At 50.5% G+C, this 21,609-nt stretch overlaps 1 protein-coding gene across 1 annotated transcript; it reads right to left on the bottom strand.

The window, feature by feature from the left end:
- Positions 1-8,315: 8,315 nt before the first annotated feature.
- On the bottom strand, positions 8,316-9,287 carry LOC142821136 (olfactory receptor 10A7-like). The gene has a single exon (XM_075911935.1). It carries the CDS (start codon positions 9,285-9,287, stop codon positions 8,316-8,318), a length of 972 nt encoding a protein of 323 aa, XP_075768050.1.
- Positions 9,288-21,609: the final 12,322 nt, after the last annotated feature.

Here is a 21,609-nt window from a genome sequence, read left to right as displayed (position 1 = left end):
AACTGAGAAGGCGCCTCCAGGCAAATAAAACAGAAACCTGCCGCGGGGCTTTAACCCTTTCACTGCCCAGCCGCGTCCCCTGTTTGCAGCCAAAGTCCCGCTGGGCCGGTGGGGCAGACACCGCTCGCCAGCGCTGGGAGCTGATTTACCCCCCTCGGGGGAGGGGTCTCCCAAGGTTTGTGCTTGGACATGAACTGCAGATTCGTACCGTGTCGTTATTCCCGATGTCCGGTCCCAGGTGCTATTGGGGCGGGGGAGGGAAGGAGTTGGTCTCCTCCTCCCTGGTGAAGCCTCCGGATTCCTGTTCAGCTGCACAGGAAGTGAAGAGCCCCTGATAGTCCCGAGCTCCATGTTGCCCCAAAGGACTTTGGGAGCCGGACCCTGAGCAAGGAGCAGGAGGCCTCGGCTGGTGCTCGTGTCTCTCCTGCTTCTTCCTACATTTCTTCAGCCTTCACTTTCCATCCTCCCCGCGTCTGTCTGCACCAAGTTCCAAGCCACAGCAGGTCACGTAGGGTATTTATCTCCCCAGTGTGTCCATGGACCAGCCCCGCACACGTGTCTGTTCCTAGCAGCCCTGGTACCAGCTTCTCATCGGACGTGGAAGCTCTTTCTAAGGATCGGTCAGTGCTATTATCCCCGTTTGGCAGAGGATACCCAGGGAACGGCATCCACAGCTCCTGAGTCTGAGACTCAAGGCCGGCTCTAGGTTTTTTTGCTGCCCCAAGCATAAAAAAAAATTGTCCACCCCTTAGCCTGTCTCTGCAGGACAGGCACCGAGGTGGAAAGCGCCCCTTTCACTTTGCGGCTCTTTGACTCCCACCACGCCCTCCGGCAGCCTACGTCCTGTCTCCCCTCCACACACATCCCGACCCCCCACCCACCCACCCACCCACTCACCGAACTCAGTTTCCACCTTCTTTCCCCTCCCAGGCAAACCCAACCCCTCAGTAACTGGATCCAGTCTGCCCCCTTCTCTCCTCCACCTAGGCCTGGCCCTGTAACCGGATTACATCTGTGCTGTATCCAGGAGAAGCAATAAACTCCCTCTATTCTACTGGCTGGTGGAGTCTGTTCATGCCACTACAGGGGTGCAGGAGGCAGGGGAACCCCGACACCCCACCACACAGGAGTCTCACAACCTGTCTGACAGGTTGCCTCCCAGGGAGAGAGACAAAGGAAGGAAGGCAGAGACCAATCCCTGTCTGGGGGACAGGGCTGGAAGAGAATCAGTTTCTGTCTGGGAAGCCGGGGAGAAGGGGCTAGGGAGGGGGCTGGGATGTTAGGGCCCAGCCACCCCGCATCTCGGGGGGGGGGGGCTGAGGCCTCCTAGCCCCAGTTCTTGTAACCAGATGACATCTGTGCTGTGCTGTATCCTGGAGAAGCAATAAATTCCCTCTATTCTACTGGCGGGTAGAGTCTGTTCATGCCACTAGGGGGGTGCAGGAGATGGGGAAACCCCAACGTGTCATCACAACTGCATACCCAGATTCTGTGAAAGGCTGATTCACAATCTCCAGGGACAACCCCAACAACCTGCTGTCCCTGTAACTGACTGGCCTGAAGCCCGAGGACACCACCCGCTATTACTCTGCGGGAGAGACACAGTGACATCAAACCAGTTTGTGATCATGCAACAACCCAGGCTGCAGAATCACCCTTCCCCCCACAGCCAGGAGGGGGAGCAGAAGCACACAGACCACAAATCCCAGGCCAAGCCGGTTCCCCCAGGGTGCCAGCCTAGAGGCCTGTTCTCTGGCTTCTCCTCCCTCCACTTACAGATGCCACCTGTCATGTGAGCTGATGTGAAATCTCCCTGTGAATGGAGACCTGTCCCCGAGGGGACATCGCCATGTGTGATGTAGTGGGGGCTGCGTTCACTCTTGTACCCACCTGGCTCACTCTGGTTTTGCATTGTTGTGCCCTTTGTGATTCCCACTGTCTGGTGCTGCTCTGCAGTGACTCTGTGTGTGTGTGTGTGTGTGTGTGTGTGTGTGTGTGTGTGTATGTGTGTGTGTGTGTGTGTGTTTGTTTCCTGCTCACTGTCCTCTCCTGGGAGTGTCCAGGGACCAGGTCCACAGAGAGACTGTCAATGACTAAATCATCCCTCACTTTCTTTCCCTGTCCCCATGTGTCCTCTCTCAGGTGCAGCTGGTCCAGTCCAGCCCAGACATGGTGAAGCTTGGAGAGACTCTTGTCCTAACTTGCATTCTCTCTGGAGTCTCTGTAACTAGTGGGTATTATTTCTGGTATTGGAGCTGGCAGCCCACCAGGCAAGGGCTGGAGTGTGTGGGACATAACCCCCATCACCACCTAGTCCTGTGCTTTGGATGATTTTGTTAGTTTTTTTTAAAGCCTCATCTACTTCTGTCTGCAGTAGACCCCCAGCATGACATCTCCTTTGCTTCGTACCCCTTTTAACCTAACCCAGAGACTCTCAGGAAGTCTGTCTCTTCTGTCCATCTCAACCTCAGTCCAAGTATAAGCATCTTCAAAATAGAAAGCAACATCTCCTCCCATTTCCCTGCCTACCCTTCCTGAGCAAGTTTGGCTCTTCTATACCAATAGACCAATCGTGTGTGTAGGAGAAAGAAAGAGCCTGAAGCATGGGCCTGGTGCTTGAACCAAAGGGAGCAAGAGTTATACTATGAGTTAGATAGGCTGTGGCAAAAGCCGATGTTTTCCTGCAAGTGATGTGTAAAAGGGAAATCAAATCCCCCGGAGCTATTGATTCCCCTATGAGGGGCACGTACAATATGCATACATTGCTAATGCTTAGATATATTTGCTATTTGTATAGGAGTAAGACATGACAAAGGTCAAGGCCTGTCACAGGTAATAACTTATAATAAGGAGACGAGGGGAAGTGAAACCAGTCTTCTGTTAAGTGGAGATATGGATAGATTCCACATCCTTTAAACTTGTGACCGGCTCAAGCAGGAAAGGGAAAAGGGAAGTATGGCTCGCCCATTGTTCAGCAAAAGTGAATGAATGTAACACAGCTGTAACCGCAAAGTCAGCAAGTAGGCACTGTATTTAACCTCATTTAGAAAATTAACCTGACCTATAGGAATGCTAAATGTCAAAAATGAAGTAACCTATCATGTTAAGGCACCTAAACCAGGAAGGATGTTAACCCTATAAAAACCCCTGCCTATGAGATGTTGGGGGTCGGCTCTGCTTTGAACATTGAGTTCCTTAGCCGTACCTTGGTTGCAACCAATAAACTTGAGTTGGACCCAGCCTGAAAGTGTGACTCTCTTCTTGGGGTAAATCAGACTAGCCTCCAAGGGGACGAAACCTTGCAATTTATGCAACACAAGTCAGTTTCTCTCACACTAGAACTGTTGGCTCTGCTAAAAAGCATATGAAATATGTAAATACATCCCCCCAGAATGGTACAAGGACACCCCAACTTAGTACTTCATAAAACAGTTTAAAAACACCAGGGCTGTGTCTGGACTGGCCAGTTTTTCCGGAAAATCAGCCGCTTTTCCGGAAAAACTTGTCAGCTGTCTACACTGGCCGCTGGAATTTCTGCAAAAGCACTGACTTCCTACTGTAAGAAATCATTGCTTTTTGTGGAAATACTATGCTGCTCCCATTCGGGCAAAAGTCCCCTTTGCACAAAACTTTTGCACAAAAGGGCCAGTGTAGACAGCTGAGATTTATTTTCCGCAAAAAAGCCCCGATTGCAAAAATGGCGATCAGGGCTTTTTTGCGGAAAAGTGCATCTAGATTGGCCCTGGACGCTTTTCCGCAAAAAGTGCTTTTGCGGAAAAGCGTCCGTGCCAATCTAGATGCTCTTTTCCGAAAATGCTTTTAACGGAAAACTTTTCTGTTAAAAGCATTTGCGGAAAATCATGCCAGTCTAGACGTAGCTCAGGGCTATGTCTACACTCGCGGCTTCTTGCACAAGTATGGCTGTTCTTGCGCAAGAATCCGCAGAGCATCCACACTGCCTGCCCGCTCTTGCAGAAGGAAATTTACAGTACGGCAGTAAGAGAGGGCTTCTTGCGCAAGAGCTATGCTCTTTTTTAACAGGTGTAAGCCCTCTTGCGCAGGAGCTCTTGTGAAAGAGGGCAGTGTGGACACTCGGCAGGGATTTCTTGCACAAGAAAGCCCTCTGGTTAAAATGGCCGTCGGAGCTTTCTTGCACAAGAGATCATCCACACTGCCATGGGAGCTCTTGCGCGAAAGCACGGCACGCAGTGTGGACATTTTCTTGCACAAGACTTCTTGCACAAGAACCCTTATGCAAGATGTTCTTGTGCAAGAAGCTGCGAGTGTGGACACAGCCCAGGAGTGAAAGCAGAATGATGGGTGCTGAATGCTTGGGGAGGAAAGTATAAGGGGAGGTACAAAATGTGTCGTTAACGAGTACAATGATTCTAGGGTGTGTATCAGATTGTTTCTCTCTTCTATAAATGTTGGGGTACCTCAATTTAACTCCTTGGGCCAGCCTAGGGGACAATAGTGAAATCCATACTATCGACTGAGCCGGGTCCATTGTCACAGGTACAAACACACAGGGGCTCAGAGGCCATCTGGCTACCGACAACTATTAATGTGCTTCATTCAACAGGAAACCTGACTTGGGTGCCATCCTATCTCATCCGAGTCAGTGAGCCCTGGGGACTCTCATGAGGTCTATTATGCTAGCTGGCTGTGCAGAGCTGGCATGATATACTGAGGGAGCATACAAAAACACATACAACCAAACTTTTATCATCACTGACAGAGCAGGACAGCTGTCAGGATGTCACACCAGGGAATCCTGAACTTACTGCATCACTGTCCTGACCGATTACATTGTGCATGATCCCACTAAGTCTGTGTGATACCAGCTATGTCATAGTTGTGTTTATTTACTAGCACGTCAAGTTCTTCCTGCTTATTCATACTTTTTAGCATTTGCATACAGGCATCTAAGGTACTTACCTGCGAGTTTTGGTCACCTTCCCCCATCAAACCTAGTTTAGAGTTCTCCTCACTAGGTGAATCTTTAGGACTGCATCTCCCACTCCTCCCTCTGGTCTAGGGGCAGTGGAAATTCCTACCACTGACTGAGCAGGTCCATTGTCGGACGCTTACATGTCTTAGTGCTCCTGTACGTTCTATGGCACAACAGGCCTGTGCTGTGTTGTTGTACAGCTGGATGAGCACTCTTGCTACTGACCCACAGTCTAGCGCAGGGGTGGCCAACCCGCGACTCGTGAAGAGAAAAATTGCAGGTCCTGATGGAACTGGAACAGAAACCAAAACCGATCAGCTCAGCCGCTCTCACGACCCGCACCATTCCGCTTGTGGGCCCAACACCAGTGTCATATCCTGCACGTGCTAGCAGTCGGTTGCTGAGTGCAGGCAGTGGCAGCGGTTCTGGATGTGGTGGTGGTGCCAGGGCCAGTGGCGGCTTCGGGACCTGGGCCTAAGATTAGTGGGGGAGGAGAGGTGACTGGCTGTGGGGAAGGGGAGGGGAGGGGAGGGGAGGGGAGGGAAGGGAGGTTGGGGGGGGAGGGTGTGCATGGCATGCTGGCTACTCAGCTCATGCACCTCAGTGCCTGATGGAAGAGGCACGACTGTAGCCGTGGTGGTGGCTCCAGGACCTGAGAATTAGGTTGGAGAGGGGGATTGGTATAGAGGAGGGCTGATGTCTGGATCTGGGGTGTTGGGATTGAGTATGGAATGTGTGTGCCTGACTCTGGGAAGGGGAGGGGGAATTGGGTTAGAGCAGGAGACTGCCTGGGGGAAGGAAGGGGAAGGGAAGAGCAACCAGTGCACTTCCTGAGACCCTAGATCCACAGGTACTGGCCCCAGCTATCTCCCCCCACCCATGAGTACCCTGCCCCAGCACCCTGTCCCCTGACCCCACCAGCACAGTTGAGGCCACGTTAGTGAGGTTTGGAAGGGTTGGTTTTTTGGATCTCACTTGTGTGGCCCCGACTGACTTTTCTGTGGGTCAGTGACCCCTGACACAAACAGGTTCCCTGCCCTTCTCATAAATAAAGACAACGCTGAAACATTTTCTGTTTGACATAATATTTTATTTAAAAATGAATCCTGGCCAACAAGCCCCCAATTGGGGCCAAACCTCCATCTCACTGCAGTATCATAATGCTCTTGCATGGCTCTCCACCCCAAACCTGAGCCTGTTATACCCTGGAACCCCCTGTACTGAACTTCTCACATCCCCAAACTCCTGCACCCCGACATCCCCAGTCTTCTGCCATGACACTCCTGCACCATCTACACACCACAAATCTGTGTCCTGAGCATGTCGTACTCCCAGCCTCCCTGTCCTGAGCCCCTCATGCACCCCAGCCCAAACTCCTGCACCCTCACAGCTACAAGCCTGCAGTTTTCACACAACCCCAACCCACCCCCTGACCTCAAAACTTTGCAGCCTGGGGCCCCTTGAGCCAGCATCCTCTTCTCTCCTTCCTCCTGCATCCAGATTCCTTCCTGGAGTTTACACCTCTCACCCCTTCCCAGTGCATTTTTTGTGATGTTCAGTAGCAGTGGTGAGGGTATTGTACCAATAAAAGCAAGCAGGATCTTATGAGGGAGATAAGGCAAAAAGCCACATTTATTGTAAAGATAATAATAAAGAATAAAGAAAAGATAAAAGCAAACAACGTTGTTTAACTACTTATTCCTATCACTACTTAACCCTTATACACACACACACACACACACACACACACACACACACACACACACACATATATAAACACATTCATTCAATCATTCATCCATTCATTCAAGGTCTGTGTATTTGTTATAGTTACCAGCCTGGAAGTTGCTTGTGACAGAATACTGGCCGGGTACTCTGTACACAAGTGATGGGAGTGGGGAGCGAAGTCCTGATCAGATGCGCATCTGAAGCTCCTGGTGGGCTGGCAGCAGAACCTTGGACTCTGACTCCATAGTCTTTTAGTCCAGTTCTTATAGGAATTTCTTCCTATGCCAGTGTATGGGAATTGCTGCATCATGCTGATGTCCTGGGTGGCTGCCAGGTGCTGGTCAGTGATCTCATCGGGTGGATCTCCAGTACTTGGTTTTCTCCACTTGACACCTTTTGGTTGCACTGGCACCTGACGCCTTCTTCAGCCCTTTGTTGCTGCATTCTCAGGCTGGCACCTCTCAAACCATTCATTCATCGCCAAGCACTCTCTCTCTCTTACATACATTCCCTAATTAATGTTTCACATACAGTATTTTATATAATAATAACTTTACATATACAAGAGTTGTAGTTACAAAAAGTCACAAGTTTCTGGGTGGCATTTCTTAAAACATTCTCTGAGTGCTGAGTTAGTTACTATTAGAGTTATAGCAATGCCCTTAGTCAATGACAGGGCTTGGCTCCCAGAGCAGAGTTAGAGGCTTGGAATGCATTGTCACAATGTATCGCTTCAATGTCAATTTCAAGCAGCCCCTTGCAAAAGCTTGAGCCTGGGACACAGAGAGGGGAGCTGTATCTGGCTACATAGTAATAAATCTAAACATTTAACAATCTTAAAAAATAATAATAATAAATCTAAACACTTCTCAAGCTTGATAACACTAAATCTAAACACTTTAACAGGAATAAATCTAAACACTTATATCCTTCTTCTACTTAACAAACTTATACTACTTAGACTTTTGGTTGTGGGGAACAAATTATAGGGAGTCACTTCCACTTGGGGGAATCAAATATGTTATCCCTACATACTCATGAAGAGCTTGGGCAAAGCTGTTGCCCGCCCCCCCCCCCCAAAAAAAGGCCCCAAGGAAAAGTTGTTAAACAAACAAACAAACAAACAAACAAACAAACAGAGCAGCCATGCTCTGGGATGGATGTACCATCGTCTATTTTCCCCCAGCATGGTGGTGGTTGTTTTTTTCTCAACAACTTTCTCTCAGCTCTTCACTCTGTCTCCACTGCTATTGTGGCTCTTCGTCTGGAATGGGATGGACAGGTCACATGCACCCTGCTGGGTTGGCTCTTGGCACAGAGCTGGCCCAAGGCACAGAGCGTGTGACCCAGTCCTGCACCTCTCTCTCAGCTCAGTCTCTCCAGCTCTTTTCATTTCGCATAGCCACCAGTTCATGTCCCCCGCAGCCCGTTGGTACGTCCCTGGTGGCATCGTCCATTGGTCCTAAATATCACAGAGCAAGGCTTTGGAAAAGATCCCTGCACCCCCGTTGCTCCCAGGGCTGTGACTCTGCAAGCGCAGGGAAAGAAGGTCAGAGATACGAGTGGAAATTGAACCTTCTATTTGGTAGGCTTTGATTCTGGTCCTACCCCGGCCCATGTTGCAGCTATTCCATTTTCACCTAAGCAAACCAATGGGCCAGTATCTTGGAACCCTTAATTTCCTGGAAGCTTTGCACAGGGCCTCCTGGACCTCCCTGTTTCTCAGGGCATAGATGAGTGGATTGACCAGGGGCGTCAGGACGGTGTAGGAGACCGAGAGAACTTTCTTGAAGTGGCTCAGGCTGTCAGTGGTTGGGAACATGTAGACAATCAGGACAGTTCCATAGTAAACACTCACCACAATGAGGTGGGAGGAGCAGGTGGAAAAGGCCTTTTGCCTCCCGGTGCTGGAGGGGATTCTGAGGATGGTGCTAATGATGCAGATGTAGGACACCAAGGTGAGCAGGAAGGGGACCAGTGAGAAAATCAAGCAAATTGAGAACGCCAACGTCTCCATCAGCAGAGGGTCATTGCAGGAGAGTTTCACAAGGGGAATAAAGTCACAAAAGAAATGGTCAATTGTGTTGGGGCCACAGAAGGTAAACTGGGATATTGACACTGTGCTTATACTACAAGCAAGGAATCCACCTATCCATGATCCCCCGGCAAGCTGGAGGCAAGACCTGCCACTCATCCGGGCTGTGTAGTGCAGCGGGTTGCATATGGCTAGATACCTGTCATAGGACATCACTGATAGAAGGAGGCATTCTGTGGCCACCAGAGCACCAAAGAAATAATATTGTGTGAGACACCCAGTGAAGGAAATTGTCCAGTCCCCAGCCAGGAGCCCAGCCAGGAGCCGGGGCAGGAGGGTGGAGCTGTAGCAGATTTCCAAGCAGGACAAGTTGCCCAGGAAGAAGTACATGGGGGTGTGAAGGTGCCGATAGGCCACAACCAACACAACAATGAGGCCGTTCCCAGCCATGGTCACCAGATAGATCACGAGGAAGAGCAGGAAGAGAGGAACCTGCAGGCCAGGAAGCTCCCCGAATCCCAGGAGGATGAATTCAGTGAGGGACGTTTCATTTCCTTGTTCCTGGCTTGCCATGGGGTGTGTCTGTGGGAGAGAAACAGGGTCACTGTGAGCAATAACTAATATTCATTGCAATATGGCAGCTTTTCTTCATTGCCTCCCTCTGCCGGCCTGTGCACAACAGCCAAGTGGGGGTAGCCATCAATTGGCCCCGGGAGAGAGTCGATACCTGAGCAGAGCGCAGGTTAAAGAGACTGTGTCTCTGCGCTCTTGGGGAGCATCTCAAGAGTTGTCGCCAGGCACTCAAACCCGGCAGTGCTGGGCTTGGACAGGGAGTACAGACACCCAGAGAGATGCGACAGACACTGGGTCAGACCGTCATGCCCATCACTGCCTAGTGGCTAAAAGCCGAATGAGGGAGGGGCCATTCCACTGGGAGGTGGGCCAGGAGGGAATATTTGACAGAGAGCTCCAGCAGAGAAACCAACCAAGCAAACGGGCCTGGGACCTGTCAGGGCCGCTGTGAGGGATTTCCCTTCGCCCTGGCCCTGGTTCTGCTCCTTGAGACAGAAAGCAGCAGGGCACAGTCTGAAGTGACTTGTGTTGGGGCCAGTGTCCAAGCAGGTGGATTCCTAAGCCCTGCGTGCCCTTGGGGTGCATCTCCGTGGGCCGACAGAGTTTCCCTCTTCCCCAACTGCAGCGCTACGCACAGCATACCCCTTCCTGTAACCCCCCAGCCGCGCACACCAATGGGCTCCCTCATCCCTCTGCTCTGTTCCCAGCTCCAATGCGGCAGAGACCTGCCTCGGTCTGATTCCCCTATTCCCAGTGCCCCATTCCCCTATTACCACCCCCTTTCTCACTCCCCCCTCCCCCGGCCCAGACACACCTGCCATGCACACCCCAATCACACCCGCTAGATGGCACATTCCATTCTGGTGAGGCCATGAGTCAGGGTCTGTGTCCCACCCCGGTGGTCCCCCTTGGGAGAGGCAAGGAGGGAGGCAGTATGGATCAGGGGCTTAGCATTTCTCTGGTACCCGCCAACATCTCTTGCCCCTCCCATCTGGCTGCTGGGCCTGGCTCCAAGATACAGACATGGGCAATCGAGCAGTGCGCGCTCACACATCCCTCCCCACCAGGCCCTGTCGCACTGTGAGCCCTGTCCCGGGTCTGCCTCATAGGTCTGCAGGCCCCACCTTCTGGGGGGAAACATGGCGCCACGTCACTTTACCTTTTGTCCCACTCAAGTCTCAGGAGGGTGGGTGCGAGTGTCTCAAAACTTAAACCTCCAAGAATCTCTCAGGCCCACAAACTGGCCCATACATGAAGGGGGGTGGGGGAGTGTTAAAACCCACTGTGAACTAGGCAGGAAATGGCAGCTCCCTGTGCTCCTGCCCTTTGACATTTGCAGCCAGCTCTAGGGTGCTGGTATATTGGAGAGAGGCCAGTGGAGGGACCCCAAAATTATCAGGGGGCTGGAGCCTCCACCTCCTGCCAGCCCTGGCTGTGGATGGACCCTGCCCTGGGCCAGAGCAGCCGCTGTTCCTGCCACTGACCCCCTACGTCTTGCCCCCCTTGGTGGATCAGGGGGCTGCTGTATCTCCGCTGTCATGGGTGGGATCTCCCCACAACCCCACTGTTGGTGCTGACCTCCCCCTCCCCCACACCCTGCCCCGGCTGCATTCCCCACAAGGGTAAACAATCCAACTGGTGAAAAATGGAGAACAAAGCCATAAACCTGAAGGTTAGTCCATGAGATTGGGGAAAAGGCCATTTCTGCCAGGCCGGCTCCCGTCAACATCTCCTGCCTGAGGCAGCAGCAAATGTCAGCTCTGCCCCATCCTCCCCCTGTCTCCATGGCCCTGCAAGGGCCGGCAAGCAGGGAAGGACACTCCCTGTGACACAGGGAGGGGTGCGGGAAGCAGACCCGGTGTGCGCAAGGCTGCCTTGGGCGCAGGATGTGAGTTGGGAAACTAACACAGCGGGGCACAGACTAGCCAAGCAGTTCTTGGATTGCACTGAAGACAATTGTTTTATCTCAGAAGCTAATGGGGGGAAGCTGTTCTAGGTTTGATTTTAACAAATAGGGAGGAGCTGGTTGAGAATTTGAAAGTGGAAGGCAGCTTGGGTGAAAGTGATCATGCAATCACAGAGTTCGTGGTTCCAAGGAATGGGAGAACAGAGAACAGCAAAACAGAGACAATGGATTTCAGGAAGGCAGATTTTGGTAAGCTCAGAGAGCTGGTAGGTAAGGTCCCATGGGAAACAAGACTAATGGGAAAAGCAATTGACGAGAGTTGGCAGTTTTTCAAAGGGACATTATTAAGGACCTAACAGCAAGCTCTTCAGCTGTATAGCAAATGTAGAAAGTCTGGCAAAAGACCTCCTGTGCTTAACCAGGAGAGCTTGCATGATCTAAAAATCAAGAAGAAGTCATATAAAAAGTGGAAACTATGACAAATGACAAAGGATGAATACAAGCGGTTTTCAAGTACCAAAAAGGGTGTCACAAGGAGGAAGGAAAAAAACTTGTTCTCCTTGGCTGCTGACCGTAGGGGAAGAAGCAATGGACGTAAACTGCAGCAAGGGAAGTTTAGGTTGGACATTTGGAAAAACTTCTTACCTGTCAGGGTGGTGAAACACTGGAATAAGTTGCCCAGGGAGGTTGTGGAATCTTGGCCGGAGACCTATCAGGGAAGGTCTCTGGTACCTGAGGGCAGGGGACTGGACTCAACGACCTTCCGAGGTGCCTTCCAGTTCTCGTGTTCTGTGTTTCTATTATTCCTGTCCCAGCTTTGCCCGGAGCTCTCTCTGGGACTCACCCGGCCCATTAGCAAGTCTCTGTCACTGCCTCAGACCAGGGCCTAGTGTCAGCGTGGGAGTGGTACCACGCAAACATTGATTTCACATCGTTATCTGCCCAAATACCTCCAGAGACTGGTCCCCCCCCCCACCCACCCCCCGAGCACCGGGTGCCTTTCTGCCAAGCTGGGCTGGTAGCAATGCATGGGGGTGGGGAAGGAGAGACACGTTTCAGATACCAGGGTGACGGGAGCAAGGGAAATTGTGAGCTGAAAGCTCTTCGCTGATCTGAAATCCTGTCCTTTAGGGTAGCGGGGCTGTGAGAAACCAGCGCCCAGTGCCCCATGAATCCTCCCCTCCTCCCCCACTAGTGTCCTACCAAACCCACGTTGCTTCCCAGCCCTGGAGCGCCAGGGAGCAGGGAGGAAACGGCCGATTTACCTCCAAGGCAGGTCGGGCAGCAACGGGATCCCGGCTCCCACCTCCGCACGCAGCGTCTCAGGGCCAGAGGCAGGTTCCTCCGCCCATCTCTGCCCGGCGCGTTCCCCTGCGCCCCGGCCCGGTCAATGGAACTTCAGAGCCCAGAGCAGCGACCGAGGCTCCTTCGCCCTGTCTGGGTGACGCGCCCCACGCCTCAGCCCTGCGCCAATTGTGGAAAATCTTCTCGGTGCGCTGTATAGCCTGCTGCGGGCAGGGGCCGCCTCCCCAGGTGCCAGTCCCACGGGGAACATCACCAGTGAGGAAAGTTGGTGTTTGGTCTGTTTCTAGATGACACCGGCAGATGCAAACTTCTAGTCTCAAAGGTGAAGTCCCGGAGAGGGGAGAAACTTTGAGCCCTAAAGCAAATCCCTCTGTGGCGGGCGAAGGCTGCGCTGGCTCTGAAGAAATAACTCAGCGGTTCTAGGAACATTTTGTGTGGCTGAGTTTGTCAGAGCTGCCTAAGTGGTTTAGGCACAAAATTCTCATCCAATTCCCTTAAGCGGGTTTGACAATCTCAGCTTGGTTCGCTGAGCTTGCCCCGTCTGGAAACAAACCTCCTACTGCCCTTAGAAAGGACCAGCCAGGTCCCTGTCCTGTCAGCGTCTGTAACAGCTCAGTTCAGGTGTCATTTTAATGAGCATCTAAGTGACTGGGGAGCCTGGATCCCATTTTCAAAGGGGCTTCATCGCTAGGGCTGAGCAGTCTCTGCCTCGCTGAAATTCAACCGACTCCTTTCGAGAGTCACTGAAGTGTGTGTGAAAATGTCCCCCACAGACGCTGATACTGAGCTGGGAAGGGACAGGAAACTTCTAGGCTACATCACCCACATTCAGCCACTAAAGGCAGATTAGAACAGGGTATAAATGGTCATTAGAGCCCGTCACCAGAGGTGGCGAACGGAGCCATGTCCGACACAGCAGCGCTTTGACAGGCCGGCTGGTTGCTCGCTAGTGACTGTGCTGCTCTGGGGTCCCTGCACCTCACTGGAGGTCAGTGATGTCTCCAGCCGGTTTCTGTCCCTGCTCTATGCTCTTGGTTCCAAGACCCCAAGGGGCTGTGACCGGGCAGGACTTGGCTGTGACAGTGTCAGTGTCCATGAGTCACTTTGAAGTCAAGTGGAAATGGTTAATGGCTGAGGAATACAACTAGCTTCCCATGATCTGTAGGAAAGGGGAGTTTTCCCTGCCAACCTCAGCACCATGCCCAAGTGGTCAGGAGCCTGCCTGAGAAGTGAGAAAAGAATCCTGTGGCTCTGGCCCTGGCCCTGGCCCTGTTCGTGCAGCTCTGACGAAGCCTCATGAGGGGAAGTTGGATCTGCTAGACCAAGTCTGCAGCTCCTGTTCTATCACCCTGGTATTGGCCACTGGGCTGTAACCCGGGGAACTAACTCCCAAAGAATTTTTTGTACCTGAGCTAGGGGCCATCAAATGACATTAATAGGCAGCAGGTTTAAAACAAGCAAAGGGAAGTTTTTCTTCATGCAAGGCAAAGTCAACTTGTGGAACTCCTTGCCAGAGGATGGTGTGAAGCTCAGGACTTTAACAGGGTTGAAAAAAAAGAGCTACATAAATTCATGGAGGATTGGTCCATCATTGGCTATTATACAGAATAGGCAGGGATGTTGTCTCTAGCCTCTATTGTCAGGGGCTAGACATGGATGACCTCATTCCACGAACTGTAACAGTTAACTTGAACTAAGGACTTAGTTCAAGTTAATGTTTCACTGCCGTGTGTAACCGTGGGTAGTTAATTCGGACTAGGGGGATTGAAAAATGATGACCAGAGGGGAAGATGCAAATCAAGCCTGGGATATTTAAATCCCGGGCTTCATTTGCAACTTCGAATGCCTACATTAGACTCCCTAGTTCAAACTAGGAGGCTAGTGTAGACATACCCTTGCAGAAGAAAGCTCTGAAAGGCCATTATAGCCATAGGGCTTTCTTGTGCAAGAAAGCTTACACTTGTAAGAAAAGTGCAAGAGGTCGTCTCTTACTAAGCCTTACTGTAAATCTTCTTGCAAAGCAGTGGGTGGGCAGTGTGGACACTCTGCAGAAGAACGGCTGTTCTTTTGCAAGAACCCACCAGTTTAGACATAGCTTAAAGTGTGGGAAGAGAGGGCTCATTGTGCAAGAGCTACACTCTGTTCTAACAAGTGTAAGAGCTCTTGTGCAAGAGGGCTGTGTGGATGCGTGGCAGGGGTTTCTTGCGTGAGAAATCCCTATGGCTAAAATGGCCACGAGAGTTTTCTTGCACAAGTGAGCATCCACACTGCCATGGATGTTCTTCCTCAAAAGCATATGGCAGTGTGGACGTGTTCTTGTGGAAGAACCCACCAGTGTAGACATAGCCTGGGAATGGCTGGGGCCAGCTGGCCCAGGGATGGAGCAGCAGAGCCAGGTCAGACTCGCGCCTGCCCTGGTCCCACAGCTCTCCTCACAGCAGCTGGCAATTACAGCAGTGGCTCCATGGTTTGAGGTGCTGCCCCTCGGCTACAGACACTGATGCCACAGCTCCCTGATATTGATCAATGGGAGCTGCAGGAGCAGAGTCTGCAGGCAAGGACAGCGTGTGGCGACTCCCTGCTCTGCCTCGCAGGGGCTGCAGGGACATGCCAGCCACGTCCAGGAGCAGCAGTTACCACGGGGATAATGACTCCAGACGTGGCAGGTTCGGCATTTTAGAGCTCACGGCTCAGAGTCACATTGAAACAACCCAGAGAAATGAAAGTGATGTCTGCACAGACCAGCCAAACCCAAACTAACCCACTTTGCAAGCAGTGAGAGTGGTAACCTCCCCTCCCCCCCCATACATGATGGGACCAGAGACGAGAGGGAAGGGCAGTGTCTGTGTCTGTGTGTGTGTGAGAGAGAGAGAGAGAAATGACAGAGACACACAGACTGTGAGCGTGGCAGAGATTTGCATTGCCAAGCTCCCGCCATCCCCTTCTCCTGACCCCACACAGAGAGGGGGGAGGAGGGACACCCTGACATCAGCTCCTTTCCTCTTCCCCCTAACACACCCTGCCCAGCAAGCAGGAGGCTCCCAAGGGAGCGCTCCAAGGCAGAGGGAAGGAGCAGCATGACAGTGGGTGGAAGAGCAATGTTAGTGCCAGCACTTGAGAGCTTCCTGGCCAAACCAGTCAGGATCCCCTGCCAGAGGCTCCAGGATCTACTGGTAGATCCCGATGGACTGGTTGGTCAGCACTGATTTAAGGGAACTGTGTTTCTGGCTCCTGGGTCCCAGCAAAGTCCTGCAGAAGCTTTTCGCTCCCCAGTTTGAACAATCTAAATATCAGACTGACAGTTTGGGGGACTGTCTGCCCCCTTCTTCGCCATTTGCACCAGCAGAGCAATCCCAGCCTGGCCCACTGGGACCCCACTCAGCGTGTCCTGAAGTTTGTATCCTCTGATGTCTTCACACTTTTCATGACTGCCCAGCGCCAGCCTTTCCCCCGCTGACTGGTTTTGTCTCCAGAGCTTTGGAGCTAACAATGCCCAGTGGGACTTGCACAGAGGCACTTGCATTCCATGTGCCTTAGCTAATTGTGTCTTTTGCTTCTCCTGATGCAGAAAAAGAGTTCAGTTCCTAATTAAACACCAGGTTACATGTTGGGAGAGTCTTGTCCCAGGCTGCTCCACTGTCCTGCACCAACCCCTTCTTCATAGAACTCTAGCGCTGGAAGGGACCTCGAGAGGTCATCTGAGTCCAGTCCCCTGCCCTCCCAGCAGGACCCAGTACATTCTAGACAGTCCCTGACACGTGTCTATCTAACCTGCTCCTAAATATCTCCAGAGATGGGGATTCCACAGCCTCCCTAGGCAACTCATTCCAGTGTTTAAGCAACCTGACAATTAAGACATTTTACTAATGTCCAACCTAAACCTTCCTTGCTGCAGTTTAAGCCCATTGCTTCTTGTCCTATCATCAGAGGCCAAGGAGAACAATTTGTCTCAGTGCAGTGCAGAGCGGAAGAATGACTTCTTGTGTCTTGCTCACAACACTCATGTTCATGCATCACAGAATCATGTTTGCCATGTCACACTGCTGGCTCATATTTGGCTTGTGGTCCATTACTTTTGGGTCATTTCCTTTTCAGTATGTGTGAAATTGTTTGTTGTTTCTCAAAACAGTAAAACTTGAAGCAATGCATTTCAGGGGTGAAACTGATCTAAGAAGAGTTTTAGGAGTTTTTTTTAACTTTTGCTTTCACGAAGGTAAATTAATTTTTTTTCAACCTCAAATATTTTTTTCACTTGCAAGGTCACTGAACACCTTCATTCACACAGGTACCCTGACACACGCTCATTTGCTACAACTCCTACAGTTTGTGTGTTTAAGAATGCAATCCATAGAAGTGCTTGCAAAATGGATAACGAATTGGTGACTGTTGAAGGGAACTATTTTCCAGTGTGTTTTCAGAACATCCTTCCAAACTTTGATGGGGGGAAAATAATGAAAAAAAAATCAAAAAGTGAGAAATTTAAAAAATGAATTAATCACTGACGTCTGTTTTAAAATTACAGAGTGGGATTTCCAAAGATTCCTATGGGATTTGAGCATCTGAATTCCATGGGAGGTTTGTACATAATTTCTTTAATTTTTTTTGAAACTGTGATCCTTAAAGAAGATGACCATTTTTTTGTTCAATTTGTTTACATAGCTCAACAAATCCTAGGAAACTTTTTCCATTTGTAATTTCCCACTGGTATTGGCAGAGCCCAGATGAAACCATCCCACTTAAAAAAACGTATTTATAGAACGGATGCAGGCAAAGTTTATTTCCCAGATGGGCAGAGGCAACATGATAGATAGAGCAACGAAGACTGACAGAGAGTAATTTGGAAAATAAGAGAGGCATTTACTTAATTTGTGATTACAGCATCTGAATCACAGCCAGTCTGAAAAGGTGAGATCTGTATAACTATGCAGACCTATTCCTACGCTTTGATGTTCCATGGCTCACAATTTCATGGACAAGAAGGGACCATTTTGATCTCTAGGCTGAAATCCTGTGTAACACTTCACTGGAAAAAAACTCCTACAGCAGAACTTTTAGAAAAAAATCCACTTTTAATTTAAAAGCAGTCCATCACGAGGAATCTATCACAATCCTCTGTAAATTGTTAATTATCTTCCATGTTAAAATGTGCATCTTATGTCTAGTGTGAATTTGTCTTGTTTCAACCACCATTCAGTGGGACATTTTTGAATGTCTTTGTTAGAAGAGCCAATTTACTCCTGATGTAGGTGCTACGAACGAGCAACCAAGACATTTCTGAAATGTCTCTGTGGGACACGGAATGGATTGAGCTCATTGAGTCTGTCACTAGAAGGCACACGTAAGTGGCACTTTGGTTGCTGTGTTGATGTTGTTGCTCAATGAAAGAGATATAGAAAAAGAATCTGGCAAGGAATACAGAAAGGTGGAGGAAAAAATGTAGCAGTGAAGTTCAATCCAAACAGAACTATGTAAGACTTCGCGGAACCTCAAGTTAGACACACTGAAACAAGAGGTAAGGTGCATGTTTTAAAGAGTGAGAGCTGTTACCAATTGGGTTAGGGTTCAGGTTGGGATGAGAGAGGTGGTAAATATGCCGTCACATGAACTCTTTACATTGAGTCTGGATGTCTTTCCTGAAGACATCCTCGATTTAAAATCCAAGTTGTGGGTTGAGTTGTGAAATTACCATACAGTGGTATGGTTTATGTGATGCTGAGAGCAGATTCGATCTTTATTTGGCAACTAATCTGGGGGCAGAAAAAATGAAAGGCAATCCGAGAGGGGTGGCTGTAGGGCACTGATATTTTTACACATTGTATTTTCCTAATACAATGAAAGTACATCTTTTAGAATAAATTTGGGATCATTAAAAGCTTCAAAGTTTCTGAGGTCACACATAGTGGTTGTATTACACAGGTTTCTTGTTGTCACTGATAAAATATTTTATTCTTTACATCTACCTTGGTGGGATTCTGAATATATTTTCATGGAAAGTTTTGCCAGCCTTGAAATGCTGAAAAATATTGTTCCGTGTAAAGCACATGAGCGGCAATGGGGCATTTGAAAGTGTTTTGTGTGAGATGTTCTAGGATGAGTCTTAAGGAAAAGTGAGTTTGAAAAAAAAATCTCCAGGTTCCTTTTGAAAAACCAGCAGAACATGAGCCTCCAATAGGCAGAACTGAACCTGGGCATGAGGCTCTACTGTGGGGGTTTTGAACCTGGGGTCCATGGACCCCCAAGGGGCGCATGAAGCCCTGTCAGGGGGTACATGATGTTCACGTATGTTCAAGTATAGGTAATGTATTGAATTTAGTTATAAAAAATATCACCCAGCGGGATAGGTGATGTGTTTAGCTAAGACCAAGGGGTGTGTGGACCGAAAAAGGTTCAGAACCGCTACTGCTTGAGGAAAAGAACAGCTGGGTCCCCGCTGAGGCTGTAGAGCGAGCTCATTCTCGCTCACTCACAGTAGGTGGTGTCGGTGCCACTACATGGGACAATGAACCACACCCAGCAGGTGCGGGGGTCACCCTGTGACCTAACAGGCAGACTGCTTTCTTGGCTGTTAAATCAGGGGAATAGTTACTAGGAGAAGAGGTGTCCTTTCTCCCCTGGATTTGGCACATGCGGAAATCCCACGTCCGGTTTTGCGGTGCCCATCTGAAAAAAGCTACTGAGAAATTAAGGCGAGTTCAGAAATGAGCCACAAGAGTGGCTGAAGCTCTGGGAAGTTTCCTTGCAGTAACAGTCTCCATACGCTCCTCTTAGCAAGGAGAAGCTGGCTGGGTAATTTGATCCTGGCCTGTAGGTACCTACCCGGGGAACATAGAGCTGGGTCCAGCAAACCGAAATGTCACGCGATGAAATGGCTGGAAGTGGAAGCTAGAAAAACAGAGACTGGAGCAAAGGTTCCCAGTGTTGATAGTGAGGGGAGTGAGCCATCCGAATAGCCCACCCAGTCCTGTGGGGGATTCTCCTTCATTGCTGAGATTTAAATCAAGGCTGGACATGTTCCTGGGGCAGAGGTGGGCAAATACTGGCCTGTGGCTGGGTTCGGTCTCTGGGGGTTAACCCCTGTAGGCCCCGGCCCCACCATATCTACCTGCACCGCCTCAGGTACGGGGAGCTGTGACGTAGTGGGGGTACCTGGCTGGTTTCTATGCTGCTGGCTCTGGGGTAACCCCCACTGGCTGCCGTGGATACCACGACCCAGCAAAACAGGATGAGTCACTATGCAAACCAGTATGGCCAGACACCCCCCATGGAGAGGAACAAAGGAAGGTGGATGCTGCCCTGGCTGGGGGGCAGGGCTGGAAGAGGGTTAGGACTTGCTGGCTGGAAGCATGGAGGAGACAGCCTAGGAAAAGGGGCTGGAGTTTAGGGGCCCAGTCTCCCCCATCTCAAGGGGGCCTGAGGCATCCTAGCCCAGCTCTGTGACCAGATTACATCTGTGCTGTATCCTGGAGAGGCAATAAACTTCCTCTATTCCACTGGCTGGTGCAGTCTGTTTGTGCCATTTCGGGGTGCAGGAGACGGGGAACCCCCAATGCGCCGTCACAGGAGCACAGCATCCCTTGGCCTCGGATCACCATTTCTGGCCACTGGGAGCTGCGATCTCCAGGACCAGGGGTGATGCAGGTAAATATGGCGGCGGCAGCCCAGCAGGGGCTGACCCTGGTGAAATGGCCCAGTTTTAGTGCCCACCCCTGCAGGAGATGATCATTCATGATTTCACAGACCATCCATAACTGCACAATTTCGATGTTTTTCTTCTCCCCGCTTTTGAAACTCTTTCCAAGCCCCTCGTGTTTTATTGCCCCTCGGCACCTTTTCCATACTTAGTGTAGATTTTTTGGGATAGGACAACCACACCCGCTTGCACATTCAAGGTGGAGATGAACATACAATAATTAAGCCTAGTTTGGTTGTACTTCATCTGTATGCTACCTACAGTACCAGGCAGGAGGTCGTGGTTCCTTTGAATGCTGGGTATGGGGAAGGGCTCCAGTATTTCTAGTTACAGCAAAAGCAAAACCTGTGGGTCATTCCTGCTTCTTCCCTCCCATCATTCTCCTTACTAAACCCAATTTGTAGCAAAGCGAGACTTGGTGGTTCTAGTCATATCTACCAATCAACTGCATATCGTGTACGATACCTATTATGTCAATATTTAGGATACATTTTGCTGGGCCAAAATATTGCAAAAGTGCTTAATTAATAGTTTTCCAGATGTCTCTGGAATTTTTCTTATAAAAATGGGATGCACTAGGACCAGGTTGTTTCTGGTCCAAGTGCCCTGGTCTCGCTGTCCTGTACAAGTTATGCAAGATTGGGCAGCACTCCTGACTCTCCCCCACCCTCTTTGGCCTTATTCTCATGTGTCCATGAGTCCCCCAGAGCTGAGTCACACCTAGGCTTTACGAGAGATCCAAGGACCGGATGAGGAGGAGAACCGGGTGCCAGGCCAAAGGGAAGCTCCTCACCCGGCTCTTACAAGTCCCAGGCCTGTTTGCTTGGTTGGTTTCTCTGCTGGAGCTCCCTGTCAAATATTCCCTCCTGGCCCAGCTCCCCCTCTCTCCTTCAGCTTTTAGCCACCAGGCAGTGACCGGAGTGACTGTCTGAACCAGCGTCTGTCACATCTGCCAGGGAGGCTGTACCCCCTGTCCAAGTCCAGCACCACAGGATGCCATATTGCAATGAATGCTAGTTATTGCTCACAGTGACCCTGTTTCTGTCCCACAGACACACCCCATGGCAAGCCAGGAACAAGGAAACCAAACGTCTGTCACAGAATTTATCCTCCTGGGATTCGGGGATCTTCCTGGCCTGCAGGTTCCTCTCTTCTTGCTCTTTCTCGTGATCTACCTGGTGACCATGGCTGGAAACGTTGTTGTCATAGTGTTGGTTGTGACTGATCGACACCTCCACACCCCCATGTACTTCTTCCTGGGCAACTTGTCCTGCTTGGAGATCTGTTACAGCTCCGCACTTCTGCTCCAGCTGCTGGCCGGGCTACTGACTGGGGACTGGACAATTTCCTTCACTGGGTGTCTCACACAATTTTACTTCTTTGGTGCTCTGGGAGCCTCAGAATGCGTCCTCCTAACAGTG

Source organism: Pelodiscus sinensis, chromosome 30 (genome assembly GCF_049634645.1).
Source record: "Pelodiscus sinensis isolate JC-2024 chromosome 30, ASM4963464v1, whole genome shotgun sequence".
NCBI lineage: Eukaryota > Metazoa > Chordata > Testudines > Trionychidae > Pelodiscus > Pelodiscus sinensis.
This window is presented reverse-complemented; position numbering and strand designations above follow the sequence as displayed.